The sequence below is a fragment of the Hyperolius riggenbachi genome, chromosome 9 (assembly GCF_040937935.1).
Source record: "Hyperolius riggenbachi isolate aHypRig1 chromosome 9, aHypRig1.pri, whole genome shotgun sequence".
NCBI classification, from domain to species: domain Eukaryota; kingdom Metazoa; phylum Chordata; class Amphibia; order Anura; family Hyperoliidae; genus Hyperolius; species Hyperolius riggenbachi.
The window spans coordinates 165,415,331-165,434,830 of NC_090654.1; the positions used below are offsets into that span (position 1 = coordinate 165,415,331).

At 45.8% G+C, this 19,500-nt stretch overlaps 1 protein-coding gene across 1 annotated transcript in view; it reads right to left on the reverse strand.

Moving 5' to 3' along the window:
* Positions 1–5,247: 5,247 nt before the first annotated feature.
* Positions 5,248–19,500, reverse strand: part of LOC137533580 (parapinopsin-like) — a 73,373-nt gene continuing 59,120 nt past the window's right edge. The window contains exons 3-4 of the mRNA XM_068254938.1: positions 16,574–16,816; positions 5,248–5,548 (exon numbers count right to left, since the gene is read on the reverse strand). Coding sequence (XP_068111039.1) covers positions 5,414–5,548; positions 16,574–16,816 — 378 coding nt within the window. The 3' untranslated portion in view covers positions 5,248–5,413. The remainder of the gene's footprint in view (positions 5,549–16,573; positions 16,817–19,500) is intronic.

Consider the following 19,500-nt stretch of genomic DNA (forward strand, 5'->3'; position numbering starts at 1 on the left):
AGTATATCCCAAGTAAAACCAAAGCTGGGAGTGTAACCCAATTTTGGTAGTAGGAGGGTGGGCCCGACTCATCAAAGTATAATCCCATTTCTTTTTACTCATCAGGCTGATGTAATCAATCCTCATGGCTTTACTGAGCCTCCTAACTCTGTATTCAGTATTTAAAAGCATGATAGGCTCAGCAAAACACAGGAAAAGCACTCTGTGCTGTATAACCAGGCATTTCCTGTTCTTCTTGGAAGGATGGCATATTACCTTACAAAAGAAGTACTATGCTATGGTAAAAAATATTCATCATCGAACGTTGTACCACAATAATCCACCTGGAGTTGACAATAGTTGAAAATTCTTTGAAATTCACATGGGGACAGTGTAATAAGCATGCAGCTGTGCCAGTACACTCATGTGCAGTCTTCACATAACTAGCTTTATATCATGGCTTCTTTAGGGGCCGATGGGAGATTGGACATACAGGACCAGTATTAAGAGTATCTCACGGCCCCTCTCTTAATAATCTTAAAAGGAAAAACCTCTGAAATACAAACTAATACTACAGACCAAGCCATTAACATAAATGGCTAAAGCCAAAAACTGAACTCCAGAGCAGGGTTAGATCATACCACCACACCATGGAAACACGCAGCATTGTGGACCAACTGGTTATATGATTTTTTGCGCTCAGGAAGTGATGCAGACAGCAGCCATTCTGTCTCTTTTGATTCCTGTTCAGTAATTCCTTGCTCCATCACATTAAAGTGGTCTGAAAGTCAGCATTTCTACTTTGCTCTAAGAGCCCGTTTCCACTATTGCGGTGCGGAATCGCCGCATATCACCGCTGATGAAATCGCATGCGGATGCGATTCTGCATGCGGATTTTGCCGCGATTTCGCATGCGATTTCGCATAGGCAGGGTATATGCGATTTTAATTTTTCTGCCTGTGTCAATTTACATTACTTTCAAAGCGAAATCGCGGGAAAAAACGCATGCAAAAAACGCATGCGATTTTCCTATTAAATACATTGTCTGCGATTCGCCTGCGTTCCACACGCAGGCGAATTCTGCAGGGTCTACCGTGCAGAAAAATCCTGCACAGAAAAACGCAAATGAAAACTGACAAGTCCCATCCAGTTGTATTGCCTATGCGAATCCGCATGCGTTGTCTGCATGCGGATTCGCGCTCGTGGAAACGGGCCCTAAAAGATTCCTCACAGCTTTAAAGCTACTATCCCAGACATTTTTTTACATCACTGAAATAGTTAAACAAAGCACTTTGTCCTGCTATTCAGCTTCAAATCCACATTCAAACTAGAGATAACAGTATCTTTGTTTACATTCCATTGTTAATACATTTGTCTGTAAGAAGTAAAAAACACTTTCTGAGAAGCAAGCTGTCTCTGCTTCAGGCACACACAGAGCACAGAACAACTCAGTGGAAGATTTTAATATATAATAAAAAGCAGTTAGAATAAAATTAAATGACAGTTTTTAGGGCAAGAAGAACTACAACTGGAAACTTGTAATTTGTAGACAGATATTACTTGTGTACAAAAGCAAATATGATAACTGTATGAATAATACAAAGTAGAAAAACACATTTTTTATTGAATGTTATGTCAGAGGTTCAGACCACTTGAAGCACCACTTTCTCCGGGTTTTATTTATTTTAAAAATATTAACTGAATGGCAGTTTCTCAGTCCAACTGCCAAAATAGTGTGCAAGTGAGAATTGAAACCAGATTGGGCATCTTTCGTACAGATCCATTCCTTTGAGTATTTTTTAAAGGAAATACTGAGAATCCCCTTGGACTAGTCGAACACATATTATTATTATTATTATTTAGTATTTATATAGCGCCGACATCTTCCGCAGCGCTTTACAGAGTATATTATTGTCTTGTCACTTAACTGTCCCTCTGAGGGGCTCACAATGTAATCCCTACCATAGTCCTATGTCTATGTATGCATTGTGTAGTGTATATATCTTAGTCTAGGGCTAATTTAGGGGGAAGCCAATTGACTTATCTGTATGTTTTTGGGATGTGGGAGGAAACCGGAATACCCAGAGGAAGCCCACGCAGAGACGGGGAGAGCATACAAACTCCTTGCAGATCTTGACCTGGCTGGGATTTGAACCGGGGACCCAGCGTTGCACAAACTCCTTGCAGATTTTGACCTGGCTAGGATCTGAACCGGGGACCCAGTGTTGCACATATCAGAACTGTCAGGATTGTACTACCTATTGTAAGCGACAGCAACGTAGGAGAAAAGTAATGTATAGTGCATTTTACTCTGGGAGAAATGTATATGTGTATAGATGCATTTTAAATGTTGCAATTGTTTGCGATTATAATCCTTTAATAGAGTCCTCAATGATAAATGAAATGAGCAACCCTCATAACATGAAACCATAAAACCACTTTGTTAAATAGACTTAAATTGCATTCACATACTGTGTAAATTACCCAATTAGTAAATCCAGGTGTATAAGCCTGAGCAAGATCATCCACAAGGCAACCTAGGCAGGTGCCTGGGGCCCAGTATGTGTCAGGGGTCCAAACTGCCACTTCTTCTGACCCTTCTCCAATGTTAGATGACCATATGGAGGAGCCAAAGTTACTACTGTGGCTAGGGCCCATTACATCCTAATCCATATCTGGTGTAGGCATTATGATACTCTTGTCCAGCTTCTTGTCTGGTCCATGTAGCTCTTTGTGCACTGATCTCATGTTGCTTTTCTGGCTCCCCTTCCCTCCCTCAATAGTTAATTTAATAAGCCGTGCGAAGGGTTAATTTAATTGCTTTGGAATTAGAAATAATCAGCGTCCAACACGAGAGATTAAAATATATTTATTGTATAAGCAAATTTAATTTGACTACAATACTGCTTTTGTTCAAAAGTTTCCTTATGATGATTTTTAATGTATTTTACCTTCCAGTGTTGCTGTCTGCTTTTTCCTTCTCTCCGCGCAGAGTCGATTTATACACAGGACAATTCTAGGCAGTTACCTAGGGCCTTGAGAGAGTCTAGGTGCCTAATGGACATTATCCCCCCCCCAGAGGCAGGTGATCATCAGCAGTGGGAAAAAACTGCTATCTTGCCTGGTGCCCCATTTTGTTTTAACCCATTTCTCTTAGAAGACCTGTTGCTGTGCACAATTTTAGGCTGTGCCCGGTTGCTATGGCTTTAAAGGGACACTATTATTATTCTTTATTTATATAGCGCCAACATCTTCCATAGTGCTAACATAGTGCAAAACAGACAATAGTGAGAAGCATAGATATATGAGCAGTTCAACACTGTCAGGACATCTATTTTGACAGGACACTGTCAATCAGGACATCCAGCAACACAAGCACAAATACATAGAAATGTGGCGTAGTTTGAAACATCTTCAATAATGGTATATTTGATAAAATTGACAATAATGTTTATTTGATAAAATACAACACAAACAGGAAATATTAGCGATTGCAAAACAAATCAAAATATAAAAGTAAAAGAACCACCCAGGGAAATACATCATTATTACAAACAGATTTAAGGTGCCCATACACTCGTCAGATTGGCAGCAGATAGATAAGAAATGCATCTGATGATCTATCTGATGCGTTTTTAAAACATTTTTTACCAGGATAGAATTCCAATAGATTTCAGTTTGAAATCTATTGAAATTCGATCTGATGGCATTTTTTTGCCATCAGATTTCCATTAAGGCCAATGCAAACTGATAAGCAATCTCATCAGATCGACCTAAATTTTCCACCCTGCAAGTTCGATGGAAATCCATCGAAATCGATCGAAATCGGCCGTCGATCGGTCGATTGGCCAACCGATTTGCAATCGATTGATCGATCGATCGGGATCGATCGGTCGGCCAGAAAATCGGCTGAGTGTATGGGCTGCTTTATTATCACAAGTATTTTTAAATCCCGTAGTATTCCCCGTCAGGAAATCCTGTTGTGGATGGACTTTGGAAGAATACACAGGGGAAGATAAGTGCAGCAGTTTAGTCACATATAGAAGTGGCACCCTTCTTACTTAAGCAGCCCATACACTCAGCCGATTTTCTGGCCGACCGATCGATCGCGATCGATCGCAAATCGGTTGGCCAATCGACCGATCGACGGCCGATTTCGATCGATTTCGATCGATTTCCATCGAACTTGCAGGGTGGAAAATTTAGGTCGATCTGATGAGATTGCTTATCAGTTTGCATTGGCCTTAATGGAAATCTGATGGCAAAAAAATGCCATCAGATCGAATTTCAACAGATTTCAAACTGAAATCTATTGGAATTCTATCCTGGTAAAAAATGTTCTAAAAACGCATCAGATAGATCATCAGATGCATTTCTTATCTATCTTCTGCCAATCTGACGAGTGTATGGGCACCTTTAGTTATGCTCCTAAGGCATCATATCTGCTATAGGTCCTCACTAGAAAACTCAAAAGCTAGGCAGTGGATGCTCCATTTGTCACATCAAAGTGATAAATAATGCCCATGTGCCACTTGCTGACATGCACAGTATCCATCTTGTTGATATGCTAGACAGAGCTGTCTGCTGCCTGTCTTGTGAGTTGTCTGGTGGAGACCTTCAGCCGCAGGGGCAGTGTAGCTAACTAAGAAGGGTGCTTGCCAGCTTGAGAGTTCGACATAGTGGTTCAGTGTTATGCTGATAGGTACGGCTTGTTTTAACTGCATAACCTACAGAATTCATTAAAATATTGCTAAAATTTTAGTGGTAGGTTTATTTTAGCTATTAGAGACAGAATTCAAGAAAAGAACCCTCAAAAACTCAGTGTCCCAAAGCCAGAGCTTGATGTGCATTGTAATGAGTGAAATAAGAATTTAATCCCTATCAACCAGCAAGATTTCAGGCTCCCAGGTGTGTTCACTGTATGCAGGTAACGAACTGAGATTAATAGCACCCTCTGTAAGGTGTTGGAGATTTGAGTTGCCAAAAATAAGCCTCAAAACCTTACTGACTTGAAAAGGATACATCTGTGATTGCCAACAAGGATTTTGCCATCAAGTACTAAGTCATCTTTTGATAGGGGATCAAATTCTTCTTTTACTCATTACAATGTACATCAAGCTCTGATTTTGGGATATTTTAGGATTGTTTTTGTTCTTATTCTGTCTCTCACAGCTACAATAAACCTACAATTATAGACTGGTCATTTCCTGGTCAAAGGGCAAATAAGCAAAATCAGAATGGGATCAAATATTTATTTCCCTCCCTGTATGTTGTGACTGCTAGGCAAAAGAAAAAAACAAATTTGAGGACTAATAATAGGAAGAGAGGGAAGGAAATTTAGTACATAAAATAAGACCGTTAAAAATAATCAATTTATCATTTGGTTAACGTATGTGAGCATGAGAGTATGATGTTGATCAGGTGACTAGTTGTCTCAGGCTGGAGCCACTCTGTCTTTACGTGAAACAGAACTGCTTGTGTTGGTGGATGCTGTCTCTGATGAAGATACAGATTTCTCAGCCCATGGGTTTCTTCCACAGCACAGGAAAGGGATCACACATTCCTGGAACTACAAAGACATTAATAGTGCGTTAGGATGTTTTGACAGTTGTACAAATTAGCAGTCTTATAAACGAATGCACCAACCTCTCTTGGTAATATAACTCAAGGTTTCAACCTGACCTCTTGGTCCCTGCTAGGGATGCTCATTCAGATTTTGTGGAATTGAAATTACCGAATTTCCAATCAAAAAATCTGAATTTCCGATCGGAACTCGGAAAACGGAACTCGGAAATCGGATTTCTGTAGAAATACTGCATTACCACAACTCGGTAATTTTAGCCCAATCACAGAACTCAGGAGCATTGGACCAGTCGGAGAATGCAGAGTCAACTCGGAAGTATTTGGACTATCAGAGAATGCAAAAAATGACCAAAAAAAACACTACTCGGAAATCCGAACTCGGAAATCGGAAACCGATTGGAAATCAGTGAAATCTGTAATTGGCATAGGCGGAAATTCGGAATTTCTGCAGAATTGGAAATCAACATTTCCGACCATCCCTACTCCCTGCTGTCATTGGCTTGTGTAAACTGGCTATCTAGGTGCATCATACTTACTGAACAATGAATTAGAGATGTACACCATTATACAAGTATAAAGGTATACAGCTGTTAAATGGCACTGTGAGAACAAAAGAATACCTTAAAGAAAAGAAGTACATTCCTGTGAAACATTGGTAATGGTTTTGATGTATTTGATTGTAGATATGCCTTTTTATTATTTTCCCCAGTTGGCATGGCTGGATTTGAGGCAAGGCCACAAAGGCCATGGCCTAGGGCACCAGGAAGCAAGAGGCGGGTGGGTGGCGAGCTGGCACAATTAAACAGTTAAACTGCCAAATATGTAAACTGCAGTGATCACAGCCCCTTGTCCATAGCCATTCTGCTTCCACAGGGGCAAAGTGTGAAAAACAGGACTGGTGGAGCACAGGATGGGGGGAGCACAACACAGGATGGAGGGAGCACGGGACAAGGGGAGCACACAGGTTGGTGGAGCATAGTGTTGGGCGAACACCTGGATGTTCGCCGAACATGGCCGCGATGTTCGGGTGTTCACGCCGAACTCCGAACATAATGGAAGTCAATGGGGACCCGAACTTTCGTGCTTTGTAAAGCCTCCTTACATGCTACATACCCCAAATTTACAGGGTATGTGCACCTTGGGAGTGGGTACAAGAGGAAAAAAAATTAGCAAAAAGAGCTTATAGTTTTTGAGAAAATCGATTTTAAAGTTTCAAAGGGAAAACTGTCTTTAAAATGCGGGAAATGTCTGTTTTCTTTGCACAGGTAGCATGCATTTTGCCGCCATGCAGTCATAAATGTAATAAAGATAAGAGGTTCCATAAACAGGGACCGGCAACGCTAACCCAGCAGCAGCACACGTGATGGAACAGGAGGAGGCGCAGGAGGAGAAGGACACGCTTTGAGACACAACAACCCAGGCCTTGCATGAGGACAAGAAGCGTGCGGATAGCATGCTTTTTGCCGCCATGCAGTCATAAATGTAATAAAGATAAGAGGTTCCTTAAACGGACCGGCAACGCTAACCCAGCAGCAGCACACGTGATGGAACAGGAGGAGGCGCAGGAGGAGAAGGCCACGCTTTGAGACACAACAACCCAGGCCTTGCATGAGGACAAGAAGCGTGCAGATAGCATGCTTTTTGCCGCCATGCAGTCATAAATGTAATAAAGATAAGAGGTTCTATAAACAGGGACCGGCAACGCTAACCCATCACAGATGGTCATTGTTCATGTTACTTGGTTGGGGTCCAGGAGTGTTGCATAGTCGTTTCCAATCCAGGATTGATTCATTTTAATTTGAGTCAGACGGTCTGCATTTTCTGTGGAGAGGCAGATACGCCGATCTGTGACGATGCCTCCGGCAGCACTGAAACAGCGTTCCGACATAACGCTGGCTGCCGGGCAAGCCAGCACCTCTATTGCGTACATTGCCAGTTCGTGCCAGGTGTCTAGCTTCGACACCCAATAGTTGAAGGGTGCAGATGGATTGTTCAACACAGCTACGCCATCTGACATGTAGTCCTTGACCATCTTCTCCAGGCGATCGGTGTTGGAGGTGGATCTGCACGCTTGCTGTTCTGTGTGCTGCTGCATGGGTGTCAGAAAATTTTCCCACTCCAAGGACACTGCCGATACCATTCCCTTTTGGGCACTAGCTGCGGCTTGTGTTGTTTGCTGCCCTCCTGGTCGTCCTGGGTTTGCGGAAGTCAGTCTGTCGGCGTACAACTGGCTAGAGGAGGGGGAGGATGTCAATCTCCTCTCTAAAGTCTCCACAAGGGCCTGCTGGTATTCTTCCATTTTGACCTGTCTGACTCTTTCTTCAAGCAGTTTTGAAACATTGTGTTTGTACCGTGGATCCAGAAGGGTATAAACCCAGTAATTGGTGTTGTCCAGAATGCGCACAATGCGTGGGTCGCGTTCAATGCAGTCTAGCATGAATTGAGCCATGTGTGCCAGAGTCCTGCCAGAATCCTCATCATCCTCTTGTGAGCGTTGTGATAGTTGTTGTGATGCATCATAGTCGTCACCTTCTTCCTGGTCTGCTTCTGCTGACCATTCGCGCTGAATTGTGATAGTCCAACGTGCACCGCTCTGGCCCTCGTCAGTGGTGGCATGAAATTCCTGCTCCAACTCCAGCTGTTCCTCCTCCTCTTCTTCGTCATAGCTGCTGGGGCCAGCGTTTCCTGAGGCAGATGGCCTGATGTTGGTACCATCACGCTGATCGTTTTCTCCTTCAGATTCCCCCAGTTGCATCATGACAGCTGTTTGCTTGATTTTCAACATTGACTTCTTCAGTAAACACAGCAGTGGTATGGTAATGCTGACTGAAGAGTTGTCACTGCTCACAAGCAACGTGGATTGCTCAAAATTTTGGAGGACTTGGCAGAGGTCCAACATGTTGGCCCCATCGGATCCACAGAAGCTTGGCAGCTGTCCGGATGCGCCTCGGTACTGCGCCATCATGTACTGGACCACTGCACTCTTCTGCTCGCAAAAGCGGGCTAGCATGTGCAGCGTAGAATTCCAGCGCGTAGGGACATCACACAGCAAGCGATGGTGGGGGAGATTGAAGCGCTCCTGCATCTTGGCGAGTGCCCCCGAACAGTACTGGAATTTCTACAATGTTGGGCCACTCGTCGCACCTTGAACAGAAGATCGGCCACACCTGGGTATGTCCTCAGGAACCGCTGAACTACTAGGTTCATCACGTGCGCCAGGCAAGGGATGTGTGTCAGCTTAGCCAACCTTAAAGCGCGAATGAGATTACTCCCATTATCACACACAACCATGCCCGGTTTCAGGTCCAGCGGTGCCAGCCACAAATCCGTCTGTTCCTTTATTCCCCTCCAAATTTCCTCCCCTGTGTGCTGCTTATCCCCAAGGCAGATCAGCTTCAGCTTCCACGATCCTACTGCTGCTGGGTTAGCATTTCCGGATGAGGTACAGCTTTGAGATGCGTTGGAGGAGAAGGAGTCAGAGAGGTAGGTGCTGCTGTTGTTATCCAGTGGGAGGGATGGCGGTGCAGCTGTTTGCAGCGTGGGCAACACCCACGTCGTAGCAGGTGAGGAATCGCTGCCAGGCTCCACAAGGTTCACCCAGTGCGCGGTAAGGGAGATGTATCGACCCTGGCCGAACGCACTCGTCCAGGTGTCAGTGGTGAGGTGAACCTTGCAGGCAACGGCATTCTTCAAGCTTCGGGTTATTTTGCTGACCACGTGCTCATGCAACTCAGGCACTGCAGAGCGCGCAAAGTGGTAGCGGCTGGGAACCACGTAATGTGGGATGGCCACTGACATCATGCCCTTGAAGCTGTTTGTCTCCACCACTCGATATGGCAGCATTTCGCAGGCCAGAAGCTTGGCTATGCTGGCTGTTACTGCCACGGCCCGGGGGTCATTTGCTGGCAATTTCCTCTTGCACTCAAGCATCTCCGAGACAGACAACTGAACCGTAGGGCTGCACACTGAACGGCTGTTGGTTGTTGTGTTTGATGACTGGGAGACCTCAAGAGCACTACTCCGGAAAGTGACAGTGTCAGCGTCGTCTGATGTTTGTGAATGTTGTTGTGAACCACGCAATGGCTGGGCTACTGCTGCTGCTGAGGAGGGTCTGGTGGTGAGTCTGGTGACCCCAAGGGAGGCAGTGTTGCTGCTGGTACCCTGTCCTGGCGGCCACAGAGTGGGATGTTTGGATACCATGTGGCGGGTCATGCTGGTGGTGGAGAGGTTGTTAATATGTTTCCCCCTGCTCAGGCGGGTCTTGCACACCTTGCAAATCACCATGGTACCATCCTCACTGCAGTCTTCAAAGAAAGGCCAGACTTTGGAGCACCTGCCTTGCTGGCGATTTCTGTTTGCGCCTCTTTTTTGTCTCACTTGAACTTCCACGCTTGTGGTGCCTGAAATTTCACGCCGCCTACCTTCTGGCACAAGTCGAACTCATGCAGCAGTGGGTTCTTCAACAGACTCATCTGTGCTGCTGCTACGACGGCGATGTTCTCCTTCACATACAAAATCTGGGTCTCTGTCAACATTGTCCATACCCTCCTCCTCCTCTTCCATCTCCTCAAACTCGTCATATGTGATTGTGGGCCGCCGCCGTGGAGTAGAGCTCCCCACAACAACCTCTGCGCAGCACACTCCGTCATCTTCAAGATCTTCTCGGCCGACCTCCTGGAATTGAAACCCCTCCTGCCCAACTTGCTGTGGGATTTGGGTTTCCGAGTCCTCCTCGGACTCGCCTTGCATTTCAGTGCGCGGTGCATTTCCCACAGTCAATAGTTGTGAATCCGGGCACAAAATTTCTGGCAGTTCCATTGACCTTTGAAAGGTGGAAGTTTGTTGGGCTGGGAATAGCTCCTGCGAATACCCCATTGTGTCCTGAGGAAATTCTTCGGACTGGTTATTTGGCAGTTGTGTGCGTGGTGTTGCTGCCGGTTATGTCTGCTTTGTGCCCACTGGCTCCTTGTAACTGGCTGAGGACTCGGACCTCGTGCGTGATGTGCTGGTGCTGCTTAACCCACTGCTGGACGCTTGAGAGGTCATCCAATTAATTATCTGGTCCTGTTCTTTTGGATTTGTGAGGGTTGATTTCCTGGACAACATGGGCGGTATTGAGTGGGTTTTCTTCGGTGCTCCACTGTGGCCTGTACGTGAACCGTCAGGGGGAACACCTCTTCCCTTGCCCCTCCCTCTTTCACAGGATTTCTTCTTCATTTCACTTATCCGTAAAAGTACACGCTGACTGGCAGCAGTACAGTGGCAGTACAGAAATGCTATACAGTGGCGGGTGAGCGGTGTACTACTATTCCCAGCAGCGACACAGAGCACAATGCTATACAGTGGTGGGTGAGCGGTGTACTACTATTCCCAGCAGCGACACAGAGCACAATGCTATACAGTGGTGGGTGAGCGGTGTACTACTATTCCCAGCAGCGACACAGAGCACAATGCTATACAGTGGTGGGTGAGCGGTGTACTACTATTTCCAGCAGCGACACAGAGCACAATGCTATACAGTGGTGGGTGAGCGATGTACTACTGTTCCCAGCAGAGACACAGAGTGGCAGTAAACACAATGCTATATAGTGTGGCTGAGCGGTGTACTACTGTTCCCAGCAGCGACACAGAGCACAATGCTATACAGTGGTGGGTGAGCGGTGTACTACTGTTCCCAGCAGAGACACAGAGTGGCAGTAAACACAATGCTATACAGTGGTGGGTGAGCGATGTACTACTGTTCCCAGCAGCAACACAGAGTGGCAGTAAACACAATGCTATATAGTGTGGCTGAGCGGTGTACTACTATTCCCAGCAGCGACACAGAGCACAATGCTATACAGGGTGAGCGGTGTACTACTGTTCCCAGCAGCGACACAGAGTGGCAGTAAACACAATGCTATATAGTGTGGGTAAGCGGTGTACTACTATTCCCAGCAGCGACACAGAGCACAATGCTATACAGGGTGAGCGGAGTACTACTGTTCCCAGCAGACACACAGAGTGGCAGTAAACACAATGCTATATAGTGTGGCTGAGCGGTGTACTACTATTCCCAGCAGCGACACAATGACCGGGGGACCCTGGCTAGCCTGGCTGGAGAGAGAACTACCCTGCCTGCCTACCCAAAGCTAAACCCACAGACAAATGGCGGAGAAATGACGTGGATCGGGTATTTATTTACCCGAACCACGTGACCCGTTCGGCCAATCAGAGCGCGTTCGTGTCCGAACCACGTGACCCGTTCGGCCAATCACAGCGCTAGCCGAACGTTCGGGTAACGTTCGGCCATGCGCTCTTAGTTTGGCCATATGGCCGAACAGTTTGGCCGAACACCATCAGGTGTTTGGCCGAACACCATCAGGTGTTTGGCCGAACACCATCAGGTGTTCGGTCGAACTCGAACATCACCCGAACAGGGTGATGTTCTGCAGAACTCGAACAGTGGCGAACACTGTTCGCCCAACACTAGTGGGGCACAGGATGGGGCGAGGGGGAAGGGACTGGTGACAGTGGGCCTTGGGCAGTAAAATGTACAAATCCGGCCTGCCAGTTGGTAGCATATTAACTTGTATATTATGCTCTTCTGTCTGTTCATTGTAAAATCTTCTGCAGAACTGATCCTCCTTTTTCCTGTATGCTTATTTTTTGTTTATGTGTATTACACAGCTTACCTGTGACTTTTAAGTGACAGTCAGTCAAGCATTTCTTGGCACTAGTTCTGCTGAACATGCATGCTGCCTCTCTTCTGATTTAGGCCCCGTTCACATCACAAATGCGGATGGCCATGCGTGCGGAACGCGTGCGGACCGCAACGTGTACGAACGCATGCCATCCGCGTTTGTGTGCGTTGCGTGGCTGATCCCATCACTGAAAAGTGAATGGGACAGCCATGCGTTTTTACAAAAAAATGCATGCAGCATGCGTTCCCGGACCGCACAGGTCCGGAACGCATGCAGTGTGAACATCAGACATTGCACTCTATGCAATGTCTGATGTCGTGCGTGTCGGCCACCTGCACGCGTTTCCAAAACGCGGCTGGAAACGCATGCAGTGTGAACGGGGCCTAGATCTCTACAGTAGCTTTTACGGTGTACAAACATCTCTTGTATAAATTTCTTTTCAGCATTTAGTTATCTGGATATGCTTATTATTCTTTCCCGGAGAAAAATCCTATCCACAAACCTTGAGGCGCACACAGAAGCTGCCACATTAATTGTTGTGTTTGTTGTTCACTAAACTTTCTGATTTCTGAGCAAATCTATGAAGCTGGTCAAAGACATGAGACGGCCGTCAGTAGAAGCTGTGCTCTAACCTCCTGTCTGGAGTCCAGTGCTGTGCCTGTGCGACCATCCTGTCTGTTTTCTGTTTCCTCTAGTGCTGGCTCTCCTCATGTAGCATGTAATCATGCCACATGCGGTAGGACATGCTGGATACTAGGGCGAGTGGTGAGCAGACAGGCGGAAGCATAGCACTGGACTCCAGCTGAGAGGTGAGAGCACAGCTTCTGCTGCACTATACTCTGCATTTACACACAAAGAGCTGGTTTCCACTGCTACATGATGCGAATGCGGCTACCTAGCCGCATCACATCACTTCCGCCGCCGGCCGAATCACTTCCGCATCTCCCGATGCGGAAGCCAATGGAGGAGATGGGACGCGGCTGCAGGCAGATGCGGCCGTGCGAGAATCTGCAGCATGCACCGCTTCGCGCAACATGCATGCAGTGGAAACTGTTCCATTGCCGTGCATGTGTTTCAGGACACCTGCGGTGCAATGTGGCTATGTAGCCGCATCACACCGCTCCTAGTGGAAACGGGCCCTAAGCTGGGGAGTGCAGCAAGGGGTGTGCAACAAAAATACTACAGTATTGGCAGGTTGTTTGTATCTCAGGGACTCCCTGTACTATGCATCCACCCTACACGGCACATGGTTTATATTCTCTAGTGTGCGGTGTTGATCCTTTTTTTTTTTTGGGGGGGGGGGGGTGACACAGGACTTCTTGCCTGGAGTGACAAAAAGCCTAGAAATGCCCCTGAGGGCAAGGCGCAGAGTTGTGTAAAACCATGAAATCTGCTGTGGGCAGTCAGAGGATGGCGTGGGAAGCCTCATTAGGATCCGGAGGCTTCCCCCACCCGAGGTGAGTACCCCCCAGGGGATGTTTTTGAGGTTACAGAGTCTCTTTAACAGATGGATCTGTGGTTATGCAGTCATTGGTGTAAAGTGAGTAGAGCAGTGGGGAAAGCACACAGCCCTGGGGTGCATATACTGGGCACATATACCCCTGCATATACTGGGCACATATACCCCTGCATATACTGGGCACATATACCCCTGCCTACATATACTAGGCACATATACCCCTGCCTACATATACTGGGCACATGTACACCTGGCCACATATACTGGGCACATATACCCCTGGCTACATATACTGGGCACATATACCCCTGGCTAAATATACTGGGAACATATACCCCTGCCTACATATACTGGGCACATATACCCCTTACTATGTATACTGGGCATTTTTAGTGAAATGCTGTAAGATTACATGCATTTTGGGGGAAGGGGGGGGGGGGAACACTATGGCAGAGCTCAAACTTCCCTGGCAGACTTTTTACAGCACTACTAAAATCATGTATATTTGGCCCCACACATGACCACACCCACATTCTGGTGCGTGGCCACGCCCATTTTTCGGCGCGGCGCAGGGGATTTTGTCAGTAAAAACAATCTTTTGTCAGTAAATTTTTAGGTATTTGTCAGTAAAAAATAACGTGAAAGGTTGGCAACACTGTAACGCGCTGTTGCCGTGCATTGGCTGGCATGCTTCCAACTCACCACAAAGGGACCCCAATAAGAGTGAAGTCTTCATAGACTCAAGAACTATATTCTTGCACTTTCATTGGCCCAGTAGGCTGACTGTCACAGGCAGCCTACTGGGCCAATCAAAATTCAGGAATATAGTTCTTGAGTCTATATTGCTCGTTAAGTTTAACAAAACGCTTGTTAAACTATCAGAGCCGAGCATAATGTAGCTGCGCACGCTATGACTGCATAGCGTGCACTAGCAATTATTACCCCTTGCTGCTCTCATTAGGCTGCGCTGCTGTAGCAGTGCAGCTTAGTGACTCAACCCCTGTTTCTGTTGTTTTGGACAATATAATTGCAGCGCAAAGTTATTATATTTCAATGGAGCCTTTAACACTGGCAGTTTTGTGGTACAGTACATTGAGTTCTAATGGGACAATGCACTGTCTGCAGTGCATTACCTTGAGGCGTGTTGCAAACATAAACTCTGTGGGCTGTATGCTACACTGTATGTTTTGCATCACAGTGGCAGGCTGCAGTGTGACTTTACATCACCGTTGCATTGTGATCCTATACTTCAGTATGTGCAAAGCGACATATATAATCTGAAAGGAGCCTACAGGTTCTGTTATCTTTAGAGCTGTGAATTCATCGGTCTGTTTACCTAGTAATCTTCCTGAATCATTCACGCTGATCAGTAATCTTTCTGAATTATTTAGTGAATCAGACAGCTGAGATAGAGATTAACCACTTTACCCCCGCGCGTACGTATTTCTCCGCCCCTTTTTCCATCCTTTAACAACCAGGGACGGAGAAATACGTACTTTCCGCGTTCCCGACGCTGCCCGCGCTCCCGCTCGTAAACACGCCGCCCGCCGCTAGTAAACACGCCGCCGCCCGCTCGCCCAGAGATCAATGAACGGGAAAATCCATTCCCGTTCGTTGATCTAAGCCCCGCAATGATCCGCTGCTCTCCTATGGGCAGCGCGATCATTGTGAGAAAAAACTAACGTGTCCAGCCTCCTTATTCTTCCTCCAAGCTTCCGGAAGGAAGCTTGGAGGTCGCATTAAAACAAAAAGTTACTGTGGCCATCTTGTGGCCAAATAGTAAACTACACCCTACACATTTTTCACATACAAATAAATGACTTTTACACATAAAATTAACTCATTACCTCCCACACTCCCCATTTTTTTTTTTTGTAATTAAAAAAAAATTAAAAAATTTACAATTAAAAAAAATACATAAATAGTTACCTTAGGGACTGAACTTTTTAAATATTTATGTCAAGAGGGTATAACACTGTTACTTTATAAACTATGGGCTTGTAATTAGGGATGGACGCAAAAATGAAAAAAATGCACCTTTATTTCCAAATAAAATATTGGCGCCAAACATTGTGATAGGGACATAATTTAAATGGTTTTATAACCGGGACAAAAGGGCAAATACATTTCATGGGTTTTAATTACAGTAGCATGCATTATTTAAAAACTATAATGGCCGAAAACTGAAAAATAATTAATTTTTTTCCCCACATTTTTCCTATTTTCCCATTAAAACACATTTAGAAAAAAATAATTCTTGGCATAATGTCCCACCTAAAGAAATCCTAATTGGTGGCGGAAAAAACAAGATATAGTTCATTTCATTGCGATAAGTAATGATCAAGTTATAGGGTAATGAATGGAAGGAGCGCTGAAAGGTGAAAATTGCTCTGGTGCTCAGGGGGTAAAACCCCTCAGTGGTGAAGTGGTTAACACAAGTACAAGGGCTGCCACTGCCACTGCCACTCACTCAGGAGGGATCAGGATCTATCTGTACAGAGGTAGACACATCATTAGCTTACAGCTGTGTTGCTATGGAGGGGAGGGGAGGGAAGAAGCGTAATGCATGATGGAACAACTTCTGAGGGCAGGGTGAGTGGGGAGAACATTGCTTTCAGCAGTTGGGGTCGTTAAAGATCGGGCATCCTAAAACACTGGTTAGCCGCTGTACTCACACAAGATACTTGATAGATTATCACATGTCCTGAGACAGTCTTTTATAGATGATAACTTTTGAAGGACAAATATGTTGATTTTAAAAGGAATATATTACAAATATTAATACTATTCAGTGACAAATCCAATGAAAGATAAAAAAAAAAACCCCTTTAATCTGTATTCCTACATTCTTTAAGGTCTGGAGTCTTACCTGCCTGTTCATAAATATGTAGATAATTGGATTATAGACTGTGCTTGTTTTGGTCAGGTACATAGGTACAGTGGCTATGATTGGATCAATGTACATGCCAGGATTTGCCACCACCATCATTGCAAAGGCTGCATATGGAAGCCAGCAAATGAGAAATGCCATAATCATCACTAGGACCATGCGAGAGACTTGCTGTTCAGCTTTGCTGGTAGTTCCTCCTTCTGCCACTCCAAGTTTGGCCACCTAAGGATAAACAGAGTTTAAGCAAACACTGTTTTGATATTTTTTTAAATACTGGTAATAACTTTGTGCAACATATAAAATCTTTACCAATGTATACCATTTAGAGTATACTTGGAATTCTAACCTTGTTAGATTTATATCTACTGAGCACTCTCTTCTGTTGGTAAATGGGGTTGGGTGATTGGAGGTAATGGTAGTGGTGGCATGGAGCTTCCATACATACCTTTGCAGATAACTAGATTGGCTTCTTCTTCCTCTACCGCGGTGGCAACGTACTCCCGACATGTCTTCTTGGTTCCGATGATATGATATGAAGTGTGATAGGGATCCAGGAGACCATGTCAGCAATACAGCGCCACCCAGTGGTGGAAGAGGGGTGATGGAGGAATCTCCTCCATCTTTTCCATCACCCCTCTTCCACCACCGTGTGGTGCTGTAATGCTGACAAAGTCTCCTGGATCCCAATCATATCATATCATGTGATTGGGACTCAGAAGACCTCCCGGATGTTCAGAGCCACAGATGGAGGAAGAAGAAGAAGCCATCTGGAACAAGTAAAGATAACTGCTTAGTGCTTACTGCCATGTTCTCATTTTGGCTGCACTAGGTAGGCAGCCAAACAAGATATGCCGACAGAGGCTCCCAGTGCACAAGCAGCTTTCAAATGAAACATTTCATTTGAAGCTGCTAATGGGTTGAACTGTTAATTTTCTATAGTAAAATATCAGTAAATGTTCCCAATATTTTACTATAGCTGAGCCTAACCCTACTGTCACACAGAACCCTCCCCTGACACCTAATCCTAACTGCCCCCCAAAAACACCCTTCCTGATGCCTAAGGCCACTGTGAGGAAACGCGGAAAGGCAGCCGCCTCTGTACAGCGTGAGGCGGCTGTCTCCGGGAAGGGCATGGCGGAACGCGGAGTAACCGCTGCGTCTGACGCGGCGGTTAGCGCGCATGACCCTGCCGCCGATACTTTGTTCCAGTGCGGGGAGGCCGCCGCCAGTGCTGCTGGCGGGGCGACCAACCCCGCGCATGGGGCAGCAGGTGCAGGGCAAGACAGTGTTGGTGTGGCTGGGACCCATAGTCCCTCTAGGTTTAGAATGACGCGCGTGCGCACGGAGAGGCAGAGTTTATATGGCAGCCAGAAAAAGGTCAGCTGACCTGGTCGGTCAGCTGACAACTCTGCTCTTTCTCATTGGTCCAGCACTTAGGGAGGTGCTGGAAAGGATCTGTGTATATATACTGCTGGCTGTTCAGTGGCTGGTTGTCTGGCGTTGTGATCACTATGTGGTAGCACTCAGACCTGAGTCAGATCCTAAAGTGTGCCGGGACCAGCTGGAGCTGTAATCCTACACTTAGCTAGATTCTATTGATAGTCTAAAGTACTAGTTTGATTGTGATTATCTGTTATGACCTGTTTGCCTGTCTGACCATTCTCCTGAACTCTGATCCTGTACCTTGTCTTTCTGATACTCTGTTGCCGAACCCCGGCTCGTCCTTAGACTCTGCACCTGCCTTCTGATTTTGTACCTCGATATATCTGATACCCTGTTGCCGTACCCTGCCTGTACTTTCGACTCCGCTTCTGCCTTCTGAATCTGTACCTTATCTGTCTGTGTGTTTACGACCTGGCTTGTCCGACCTCGAGAACCGACCTTACTGTTAGAGGCGGTTCCCAGTCCTGATAGTGACACTCCCTCTTGAGTGTCACTCTCCTTCTGTCGTTCCTTCTCTCAGCCTGACTTTTCCCTCCGGGAGAGTCCTAAAGGAATTGTGCAGTACTCCTTACTGCTCTGAGGCCCAGTCCTCTCATTATTAATGTTTGCACCAAACGCTCTACTCAGGTGTCCAGAGGTTAGTTTGTATATCGGATTATCGGTGATTCTGCAGATCATCTATAATCTGGTATATATCTGTATTCCCAGTGATACTGCAGATCACCGGTAATCAGATCCTCTCTGTGCTACACCGATCGTTACAGCCTCATTTCCATCTGTGCGCTTCTGTCCGCTTTTCAGCAACATGTATCAATCTGTAACATTGATGTGCTGATAAAAAAGCAGACAGAAGCATACAGAAGCACACTAAGTGGAAACAAGCCCTAACCGACTCCCCAACACCCTTCTGACACCCTAACCGATGCAAAAAATGATAATCTGGTGCTGAATCGTGTGCTGCTGGGCACCCAAACTAACTCTGCTGCTGCAAAAAAAACCCAAACAAACAAAAAAAACCCTGCAAAAAACAATAATTATCGGATGCCTGCCTTCCCTTTTGGAGCTGGCTTGCTGATATTTTCAATGAGAGTCAGTGGCAGCACCCAATTTGTCCAGGAGCCACATAAGCCCAGTTTGTCTGACACCGGAAAACTAAAAAGCTAGGACTTAATACAGAATAGGCTAAAAAAGCATACTACGGGGGCACTGCAAAACATAGTAATGGGATGTGAAGAAGTGAAATGGGTCCTGCAAATCCTAAATGTGTGCTCAGTTCTGAAGATTCAATAGCCTATGCCTATGCTACATATGGTCACTGTGCATTAGTGTGGATAGAGTACAGGTGTGTGGGTGTGTTTGTGTGTATGTATATGTATGTATGTATATATAGGATATATACAGTATTTAGGTTGAAAAAGGCATGTGTTTTATCAAGTTTAACGAGAAGATAAGGTACACTAGCC